General features: G+C 47.0%; 1 protein-coding gene and 1 non-coding gene across 5 annotated transcripts; both read right to left on the bottom strand.

Annotated features, from left to right (window-relative positions):
• Window positions 1-477: 477 nt before the first annotated feature.
• On the bottom strand, window positions 478-8,336 carry LOC102028308 (chromosome unknown open reading frame, human C7orf55). Of its 4 annotated transcripts, XM_013504965.1 has the most exons (4): window positions 7,719-7,733; window positions 6,604-7,284; window positions 3,353-3,424; window positions 478-844 (listed from the first exon to the last, which is right to left on the bottom strand). In XM_013504965.1, the coding sequence occupies exons 2-4, from the start codon at window positions 6,739-6,741 to the stop codon at window positions 641-643; spliced, it is 414 nt and encodes a 137-aa protein (XP_013360419.1). In that variant the 5' UTR covers window positions 6,742-7,284; window positions 7,719-7,733; the 3' UTR covers window positions 478-640. The 4 variants fall into 4 exon arrangements, with proteins under 4 accessions (XP_013360419.1, XP_013360417.1, XP_005405502.1 ...); XM_013504963.1 differs by having other exon boundaries at window positions 6,604-8,144; XM_005405445.2 differs by lacking the exon at window positions 3,353-3,424 and having other exon boundaries at window positions 6,604-8,012.
• Window positions 7,371-7,443, bottom strand: Trnar-ccu. The gene has a single exon. It is a non-coding gene; the product is annotated as a tRNA-Arg (tRNA).
• Window positions 8,337-11,126: the final 2,790 nt, after the last annotated feature.

Genomic DNA, 11,126 nt, shown 5'->3' on the forward strand with positions numbered 1-11,126 from the left:
ATAGCATAGAAAGACCCTGTCTCAAAAAGACAAAAAGCCAAAAAAAAAAAAAAAAAAAAAAAAAAAAAAAGCAAATGGGGCTGGGGATTTAGCTCAGCGGCAAAGTGCCTGCCTCGCAAGCACAAGGTCGTGAGTTCGATTCCTGGTACCAGAGAAAAACAAACAAACAAAAAAAAAGACAAAAAGAAAAAAAAGAACGACACAAAGCCAGGCATGGTGGCGCACACCTGTAATCCCAGCTCTTGGGAGGCTGAGGCAGGAAGATCGTCGTGAGTTTGAGGCCAGACTGGGCTACAAAGTGAGCTCAAGGCCAGCCTGAACTACGTAGTGAGACCCTCTCTCAAAAAGACCAAAAAAAAAAAGGAAGAATGACATGGCACAACTCTTTCTCAAAAAAAAAAAAAAACAAAACCCCAAATCAAAGAAAGTTCATCAAGGACATCAATAAATTCTAGGTAAGAAGTCTGGCAAACTCACTGACAGTTAAGATGAAACCTCCACTTTATTCCCTTAATCACTCAGTCAACAAGATGACAAGACAGAAACCCTAAACTTTAAAAAAAAATTTAATGATAAATACATATTGGCAGAAATGATCAAACTCTCCTCAGACAGTGGCATCCAAAGCATCTGTCCATGCTCACGGCTCCCAGCCCTTCCCTCCAGGCTGACGGGGCAACTGGAGACCCACCAAGCCTGCAGATTCCTCCACCGACCGCTCACCCTTGCCGTGGAACTCCTGGTGCAGGGCCAGGTGCTCCCGGACGCTGCGCAGGAGGCACAGGTAGGTGGCCGCCTGGAAATGCAGCTCATGCTGGGCTCTGCACAGCTTCTCACTGGTCACCTAGGAAAGCAGCAAGGACACCCTCTGTCAACGCCCCAGCCAGAGCCACAGGCCCACAGATTCGCTGATTTTGAAGGGGCATAAAGATTTTTCTGGAAGAATTTTTAAAATATACACACCAAGAAATAGCGTGTGTGCCCCTAAGAGAGAGGCGTGCCATTTCCTGGAACCGGGCACATTTGTGCTTCTCTTGAGGAGGTACAAATCAAGGAAAAGGCTGCCCACTCCGCAGGAGGGTACTGCCCCATTCACAGATGCCAGCCTCGCTTCTGTTTGTGTTTTAAGATGGACAATTCAAGCATTTGAATTCTTTCAACCTGCTCCTGGTCCTAGGAACAGGTTCCTACTCTCTACTTCTCAATCAGCCAATCTATTGCTCTGGAAGGAGAGGGCCCTAATTAACCCAGGGAAAGCTGATAGGGATTGCTCTGGGTCACTTCAACTGTACCCTGGAAGTTGTAGTCTTCTTAAAAGTAGTTTTTGGCTATGATGTTCCTTTTCTCCTTTCTACCTATATTTCTTCTGTCCTGGCTCAGCCATATGCCTTTCCATAAACCTACTTATAAAAGGCATATATTCTACTTCAGGAGATACTCCAAACAGTGGTTGTAGTTGTATCCATTTATATCAACAGCAGCAGTACATGCAAGTTGTAGTTGTTCCATATCCTTGCCAATACAGCCTTTTCCTTCTTTTCCTGTCTGTCTTTTTAACTGCAAAGATTTCATAAACAAGCTTTCTCTTAAAAGTAAGTTGTACAAAGCCGGGTGTGGTGGCACACACCTGTAATCCCAGCACTCAGAAGGCTGAGGCAGGAGGATCGTCATGAGTTCGAGACCAGCCTGGGCTACAAAGAGAGCTCAAGGCCAGCCTGAACTGCATAGAGAGACCCTGTCTCAAAAAGACAAACAAACAAACAAAAAACCACTGAGTTAAAAGTAAATTGTACAGAAAATATAAACATGAGTGTGTATATTTCATTTATAAAGGCACTCTGTTTATTAGAGAAGTTGACTTCTAATTAATAAAAGAGTTGTTTGTTATTGCTAGGGATTGAACCCAACCCCAGTGTTTGCCAAGAGCTGTATCACTGAACTACAGCTTCAGTCTCAAAGAAATTTTTGCCTTTTTCCTGATACTTGGGATTGAACCCTAAGCCTTCGCCCTAAGCTACTTTTTCAATCCCCAGCCGTTTTTCAAGTTTTTGAATTTTCAGACAGGGTCTCAATAAGTTGCTAAATTCTCCAGGCTGGGCTCAAATCTGCCATCCTCCATTCTCAGTCTTTCAGACTGCTAGGGCTACAGGTGTGTGTGCAGCACTACACCCAGCTTCTTTTTTTCTGGGGGGGTGGGACATGGGGGTCCTGCTGTTACTTAGGCTGGCACTGAACTCCTAGACTCATGGAATCTTCTTGCCTTTGGCTCTTGAGTAGCTGGGACCATAGAAGCACTGCATCAGGTCCAGGAAAGAGGTTATTTTTTTTTTTGGAGACAGGGTCTCTCTTTGTAGTTCAGGGTGGTGTTGAACTCCATGCAATCCTCCTGCTTCAACCTCCTTAGAGCTGAGGTTACAGGAGTGCACCACCCCACCTAGCTAAAGAGAATTTTTAAGAAGTACTTCACTGACTGTCTGTAAATTTTAATACTACGAGACATCCTCTTGTTTTAACACCTTTATTTCACATATCAAAAAACTAAATCTCAGTAGTTAATGGTAGAGATGAGAACTATTATAATCAAGTCACCTATCATTACAGTCATCTGAGGAGTATAATATAGAACTTTCTCCCCTTCAAAAATTAAGGGTAAGTGCTAGGTAAGGTGGCCCATACCTGTCATCCCAGGATTTAGAAGGCTGAGGCAGGAGGATCACTGCAAGTTACAGACTAGTCTGGGCAACAAAGTCTGAAATACACAGCTAGACTACATAGCTAGACCTTGTTTTTAAAAAATCGCAAGGCATGGTGGTGCACACCTGTAATCCCAGCACTCGGGAGGCTGAGGCAGGAGGATCATTGTGAGTTCTACACCAGCCCGAGCTACAAAGTGAGCTCAAGGCCAGCCTGAACTGCAAGCAAGACCCTGTCTCAAAAAGACAAATAAATAAATAAATAAATAAATAAATAAAATTAGGCGTGGCCTTATTTTGTTTATGACTTTGGTTAATGTGGTATATACCTTTCATTTCAAAATCTAAACTTTTTTTTTTTTTACTTGATACCAGGGCCTTACCAAGAACCCTCCTGAGAAATTTATTTTCTCTGAAAATAATACCTTTGTCCTCAATAATAACAAAAGAAAAAGGTTTTATATATAAAATAATATACATATGCTCGTACCATAGAAATTTGCTCTTAATAACTTATCCACCTGGAAAATTTGCAATTCTAATAACTTATTGAAAAGCTGGACATTGTATCCATTCCAAAGCCCCCATGACTAAATCTTGCTTTCTTTTCAGCACACTTAATTTCAAGATTAACTGTGATACACTGTGCTTCACTTAACTTGTTCTGAGTGCTGAGGCTGTGAGGAAGGGGTGGACGCCGTGGGGATAGGTGCACATGTAGAGGCAGGGGTCTGCAGAGAGAAAATACAATAGTCCTCCTTAGGTCTTCTGGCAAAGCCTGAGTAGGAGTTAAAAACAAACTTCTAGAGATTCCCCTGGAAGCAGGTCATAGACGAGGTAGAACAAAAGAAAAAAAAAAACACAGATAAAGAAAGGCACCAAATGGCCTTGGGAGGACAGAGGACAGAGTTCCACTCTAACTTTATGAGAAAGTGTTCAGAGCAGTGGGGATAGGTGCATAGATAGGAGACGTGGGGATTAGTCCATTGCCAGGCAGGACAGAGGGAAGCCACGTGCACATGCAATGAGCCGCCCCACCTGCAATAAAGTACAGGGGAAGCAAGGGAGGGCTACCTTTATTAAGGCAGGATGTACTCACACCTGTGCACTAACACATACACGTATACGTGTGTGTTCACACTACCGTCACTATGTTACTCCCTCTAGGGTCATTATGGAGTACAATAGCTATCCACAGGCCCTTACTAACTCTAAGCTAACCAAGAACAAGGCACACACACATCCTAAGGCCTTGAAAGGTAGATCAGAAGCCAGGCATGGCGGCGCATGCCTGTAATCCCAGCACTCAAGAGGCTGAGGCAGGAGGATCTTTGTGAGTTTGAGACCAGCCTGGGCTACAAAGTGAGCTCAAGGCCAGCTTGAACTGCGTAGTGAGGTAGGTCAGGGACAAGTAAATAGACAGAAGCTGGGTGTAGACCACGGGAAGAAATGATGTTAGGCAGAGGTGCAGCGCAAAGGCAAGTTCTGGGTGGGAGGGATTCACTCACCACTGCCCCCATGAAAGCAGCTGGGAAGAAAAAACCAGCTATCATATCTTCTGCTCTCCCGTCCTTTTTCTCCTTACAAATAAAGAGGCTAAACTTTGTTCTCATTGTTTTCCTGGGGCTGAGTTACATGGGCTCTGAGGGCAAAGAGGTGGTGCTCCGTCCCCAGACGTGACATTTCCATTCTAACTTTAGGAGAAAGTGTTCAGAGCAGTGGGGATATGCACATAGATAGGAGACGTGGGGATTAGTCCATTGCCTCTAGATTTTTCTCTTTTGAGTGGGTAGGGTTAGAATACAAAAATTGTAATGTGTGCTTTCATATGTGAAACTGACACGCATTTGCTGCTCTAAATGAACTTTTTTGTATTTTTAAACTTCTGTAATCCCAGCACTCGGGAGGCTGAGGCAGGACTATTGCGAGTTTAAGGCCAGCGTGGGCTACAAAGTGAGCTCAAGGCCAGCCTGAACTGCATAGTGAGACCCTGTCTCAAAAAGACAAGATAAAACAAAACAAAACGTAAGACCCAACTGCATCTTACTTTTGGGATTTAGACCAAGTTCTTGGCGCAGACCTTAACACTGTGACCTCTTAAAAACTAACTTCTAGGCAAATGCAAGGTTCTGAGTTTGATTCCCAGTACCAAAAACAAAACGGAACAACTAACTTCTAAAAAAAAACCAACGAACTAAATTCTACACTCTTTGAGACATGGTCGCAACTTCCCCCACGCTGAATCCCTAACTCCGAACCCAGCAATAAAGTGCCTATTTGGGCACCAAAGAACTAAATTCTAGTTGTTTCCAGTTGTTCTGTTTTCTTCTTTAAACAGGGTTTCTCTAAGTCGCTAAATTGCACAAGCTGGTCTAGAAATTGCAAACCTCCTGCCTCAGCTTCCCAAAGTGCTGGGATTACTGAGATTTGTGTGCTATTCTTGTACAGGTAACCTCCTGCTATCCCTGAGCTTAAGCTGTCCCATTTCAAAATTGAAACTCTTGCCGGTTGTGGTGCTTCACACCTGTAATCCTAGCACTGGGGAGGCTGAGGCAGGTAGATGGCTGCAAGTTCGAGCCCAACCTGGGTTATATAGTGAGTTCAAGGCCAACCTGAACTACATATCCAGACCCTGTCTCAAAAAATCCAAAAGAAAGAAAGGATGGGAAAGAGGGAGGGAAAGAACGAAAGAACGAAAGAACAAAAGAAACAAGCTCTTCCACTCACCTAAGGGCAATATGGAATGTACATTTGAGTAAGGTATTTCCCAAGGCAGGCCTCCCACATAGTTTTATTTATCTGTTACACAAGTACTTCTACTAGGGGAAGGGGAAGGTGTGGGCTGGGTAGGTTCTATGACTTTAACTGTAGGTCACTACACCTTTCACCAGCATTTGTATCTGTGCAACACACACACACTTGGCAGTACTAGAGACGGAGCCCAGAGCCTGTTCGTTCTAGGCAAACGCTGAGCTTCACCCCGCCCCTCGCCTTTTAGCAGAGGTGAGCATAAAGCAGATTCAGTCTATTAGAATGACAATTCTGCTCAAGCGCAAACCCTGAAACAATACAGCTTTTACATTTAAGACTTTTGGTAAGTTATTGCTGTTTTTTCTGTTGCCAATAGAAAACTGCTTCCCATTTATGCAGAATTCATGGCTTTCATGCATTTAAAATATGACAATATTTATAAATGTGGTTTGGAGAAATTGTTCAAATTCTTTTTCCTAATTTTCTTTCCTTGAGGATAGTCTTTCAGCTGGTAATTTGTAGTAATGACTGTGTCGACTTTGTGGGGTAGTAGTTAAAGATTTTTTTTTTTTTGTACCGGGAATCGAACCCATGACCTCAGGCTTGCGGGCCAATCGCTTATGCCACTGAGCTATACCCCTAGCCCTATGTTAAAGATTAAGTACTTAATTGTACTGAAGCCAACAAAGAACTTGCTGGTGTGTTTACTTTCTTCAGTGATAAATAAAAAACTCACAGAAAAATTTATAATGTTTATTTGGAGAAAGGGGTTCGTTAAATTGCCCAAACTGGCCTCGAACTCCCAATCCTCCTGCCTCAGCTTCTCGAGTGGGTGGGACTTCAAGGGCTACGCCCCTTCCGTTTTTCTCAGCCGCACTTCCTTCAAAGGCCCCACCTCCCAACAACTGAACCAGCCAATGAGACGCTCCAGAACGCCCCCCGCCCAGCAGAAACCGCGGCCCCAAGGGCCACGCTGCCGCCCGTCCTTCATAGCCCGGGCCTCGGCCGGAGGTTGGGCCCGTCCCCAGGCCATTTCTACAGTGGGGGCCGGCCTGGCAGAAGGCTGGTCTCCGAGGCAGCCCTAGGACCCTGCTCCTTGCCCCCGCCCAGCCCCCCGGCCCCCTACGGGGATGCGGCGCTCCCGGGGCGCCTTCCGTACCCGATGAGCACGGAAAGCCTTCATGAGGTACCGATAGGCCGCGGTGTCGCGATAGGGTCGCCCGGTGGCCGCGTTCAGGTGGCGCAGCTCCCGCAGAAGGCCTCGCAAAGTGCGCGCCGGGGACCCTAAGGCCGCCATTTTCCAGCCCTTCCAGAGCCTGCCTCCCGGCGGCGCCCGCGCCTCTAACGTCCTCTCTCCCCTTCGCCAGTCGCGTCCCCGTGCGGTCGGCCCCGGGCGCCGGAAGGGACGAAAAAGGCCAAGGTCCTAGGACTGCCACGCATTGGCCGGCAGTGGGACGCGCACTTCCTGGATTGGCGCAGCCGCAGGAATCGAACGCCGAGCGCGCCCCGACGGATTAAGGGGAAGCAGTAGAAAGCCGAGTGTCGCCGGTGCCGGAGAGAAGCCGGGGAGAAGCAGGCCCTTCCCGGTCCGGATCACGCAAGACGCCGTGACTGCCCAACGGCCGAGTCTCGGGAGACTCGGGCCTGCGGGAATCGGTGGGGGTTCGTTGTAACACACGTCATGAAGATATTTTAAAACGGTTTCTAGAAGGGCTGTCGGTGTCCAACACATTGACCGACTTCCGAAAAGACTGGTGGAGACTGCGGCTAGAAGGAAACGGAGTGTCCTGGTTCTCTCAAACAGCAGCCCAAGAACTAGTAAAACCACAGTGCACTCTTCCTGTTCAAAAAAAAGTAAAATCAAGTGGGCAACACTTGTGTACAATAGCATAAGGGAGAAAGTGTTTAGAATTAGAAAAATACAGCCACCCCAGATGGGACTCGAACCCACAATCCCTGGCTTAGGAGGCCAATGCCTTATCCATTAGGCCACTGGGGCTTCTGCAAGTGGCCTGCTTAAGCAGCTTGTTCAGCTTTTTCTTTCTGGTGCGTCATCGTCTTTTAAGCTTTTTATCCTATCCTGGGAAACCACACCTAGCAGCGACATGAGGGGCAAGCATGCTGGGAATTGTAGTTCAGAGACCGAAAGCCTGCGTTCCAGCGCTGAAGGCTTTTACCCTGCAAACAGGACCGCTGTAGGGGACGCTGAGCGGGCACGCGCACGACTTTTCGTGCGCCTGCGCCATAGCTCCGCGCCCGCGCAAAAGCGCGCACCCGATGTCGCGGAGCCGAGCGCTCTGGGCAACTGGCCGGGCTTTGGAGATTTGTCCTCTGAGGCTTCGCTCGGTCAGGTTGTTACCGGAAATGGCCTGGCCCCTTCCGGTGTGGCGACCTTCCGGACTTAGTTTCGCTCCCACCGGCCGTTAGGCGGCGTCCGCAGCGATCAGTTTCTGTTTCCGGTTGCAGCGTGGAGGCCATTTCCGCGGGATCCGAGGTGTGGCAGAAGCGCACGCGATCGGCGGGTCAGCAATAAACTTTGGACCACGGGAAATTGTAATTAACTCATTAGGGATTACAAGTACTGTGGGGTTAGTTCGTTTTCTGATTCTGAATCTTACTGTATATGCAAACAAGTCACTTCTGAGCCTCAGTGACCTTTCCCTTTGCTTAAAATCTCTAAGTGACTCCAGTGTCCCCAAGGTGAGGTCCAGTCTACCCGACATAGTGGATCCGCCTAAATTGACCTCCTTTTTTGAGACAGGGTCTCGCTGTGTATCCCACGCGGGCTTTAAACTCCATGTGATCCTCCTGCCTCAGCCTCCCAAGTGCTGGTGTTTCAGGCATGCACCACCACCATGCTCTGCTTGACCCCTTTATATTTCAACCTTTATCTCTCACCGTTAATTCCTTGTCACAGTCGGCTCCGGTATCAGAGCAAGTATCTCTTCTCTCTTCCCCGCCATTGAATGCATGTTCCTCTATAACCTCACCATTCGAGTTCACGTCACTGTTTTCTCTCGGAGCTTTGACTTGTTCCGAAGTTGCAGTTAAGCATTGTTCTAGTCCCAGTGGATAATGTGACAGGTTAAAGTGATTAAGCTCATCTCCTCCGGTCACCTTTTCCTCTGTATTTGCTCCTCACAGAAAACTCATTGTGCGCTGTTTTCTGCTTCCTTTATCTTACTGGAATCTTGTTAAGCCGAAGAAGGCCAGAACCTAGCCAGAGTCTGTTCTTAAGCCTACTCCCTGGAAGGACAGTCAGGACAAATGACTCTGAGGTCCCATGGCCACCTGACCTAAACTACTGTGCAGAAATGATGAACACCGATGGGACGTTAGGGGCTCAGTGATGCTAAAAGCCCGTGTGACAGGAGACCTGGTGACTGGAGAGCACCCAGCCCACTGCCTGGGGTGCCATCTCCTCACCTTCCTGATTGTTGACAGTTAAGAGACTACATTTTCCTGAAGAAAAACTGGAAAATCTGGCTTTGTTTGGAGAGGTTGATTTTGTTTTTTGAGATCAGAACTTACTGTGTAAGTCAGCCTGGCCTTGAATTCAGTGATCCTCCTGCCTCTGCCTCCCCAGTGGTGGGATTACAGGTCTGTATCACCATGCCTCACTCTTTAATCCTAACCCTAATCCTCAACCTAACCCTAATGCTAGTTGTATCTATCACTAGTTATATCACTAATCTTAACCCTGGACCTAATCCTAAACTCACCCTCACTCTGGCCTTAGCCCTAAGTTTACCACAAACCCTAACCCAAGCCCAAACTCTAACTCTGAGTTTAACCCTAACCCTAGTCGTAGTCTTACCATAACCTTAACTCTAACCCTAAATCTTCACCCTAATCCTGGCCCAACCCTAGGCCTAAGCCTAACAGTAACACTAGCACTAACCCAAACCCTAACCCTCATCTAAACCTGTCACCCTAAACATAACAATAACCAAAACCCTAACCCTATTCCTATACTTAGATCTAGCTTTAGCACTAACCTAAAGCGTAACATTAGCCCTAACCCTAGGCATAAAACTAACCCTAACTCCTGCCCTAGCCCTAGACCTACCCCTAACCTTAAGGCTGGGTCTCAGACTAGGGTGAGAGATTTAGTGTTAGGGTTCCACCATGTTTAGGGGTAGGGCTAGGACTGGGGCTATGGTTAGAGTTAGGATATAAACTCAAAACCCTACATCAGCCAGGTGTGATGGTGCATGCCTGTAATCCCAGCACTGGCGAGGCTGAGGCAGGAGGATGGTTGCAAGTTCAAGACCAGCCTGAGCTACAAAGTGAGCTCCAGGCCAGCCTGAACTACATAGCAAGACCTTGTCTGAAAAAAGACAAAAACAAACAACCAAACTGAATGTAGTGGTGCACACCTGTAGTCCCAGCATTTGGGAGGCTGACCATTGCTAATTTGAGACCAACCTGGGCTACATAGTATGTTCAAGGCCAGGCTGAACTACATAGTGAAATCCTATCTCAAATAAATAAGTAAATAACCTCATTGTTGCCAGGTAGAAATGTGGTTGCAGTTTTGCCACAACTTCTGAGATGTTCTCAGAGAAGTTGTAAATTCAGATTTTTTTCGAGGAAATGCTCTACATTTTAATTGCTAACAGACAAAAATAACTCAGGAGCCCAGTGTAGTGCAGCACATCTGTAATCCTAGCAGTCAGGAGGCTGAGGCAGGAGGATAGCCGTGAGTTCAAGGCCAGACTGGGCCATGTAGTGAGGGTAAGGCCAGCCTGAACTACATAGTGAGACCCTGTTTAATAAACAAAAACAACTAACTTGGCTTTTTACTCACGAAGGTTGCAACAGTTGCATGACTTAGCCAGTATTACTAATTTCTCAATGGTGAAGCTAGTATTTGACCCTGGGTCATATAACTCCAAAGCCAATTAAAATTTTAAAACTAGCTGAGTGTGGTGGCCCAGGTCTCTGAACCCAGCCCTCAGAAGGCTGAGGCAGGAGGAGCCACATAGTTCAAGGCTAGCCTGAGTTACATAGCTAGACCCTGTTTCAAAAACGCAGCAAGAAAAAGTATTTATAGCAGGAAAGATTTTATTACAAGGATGCCATGTGCCCCACAGAACTTTCTGGAAGGGTGAGTGATGAGGCTTGGAAACTACACAGCCCAGAGCCTCACCCAGAATCCTGTGCAGATCTAGTCCACTGAAAACATCCCCAGATGCAGTCACCACAGACACAGCGCCACTGCCAGCGATCAAGCTGCCACTCAGGACTGTGGTGTAAGCTGGCTGCTGTCTGTTCCACCTGTGCTCTGTGAGTGTCTTAGTCACTTTTTCTCATTACTGAGACAAAAAACCTAACACCCACAGTTAAAGGAGGAAAGGTTTATTTAATTCAGTTTGTACAGGTTTCAGGCCATCATTGGCTGGCTCCAAGGCAGGGTGGCATTGCAGACAGGCATCACAGAGGAGAAACAGTTCATGGTGGGCAGAAGGCAGCAAAGCAAGCGAGAGGCAAAAGGAGCCTTTATATTGTATCCAGGCTATCAGCATTAGGGCAGTGCCAATCCCTTCGGTGGACTGATTTAGTAATCACCCACCCTTAATCCCATCATGCTTGATTCTAGCACTGCACCATGAATCAATCCCAGTATCACACACTCTAGATCCAGCCACTTCTGAAGAAACCCCACCTATGCCAGCATGA

Source organism: Chinchilla lanigera, unplaced genomic scaffold (genome assembly GCF_000276665.1).
Source record: "Chinchilla lanigera isolate Chin_1 unplaced genomic scaffold, ChiLan1.0 scaffold00093, whole genome shotgun sequence".
Lineage (NCBI taxonomy): Eukaryota > Metazoa > Chordata > Mammalia > Rodentia > Chinchillidae > Chinchilla > Chinchilla lanigera.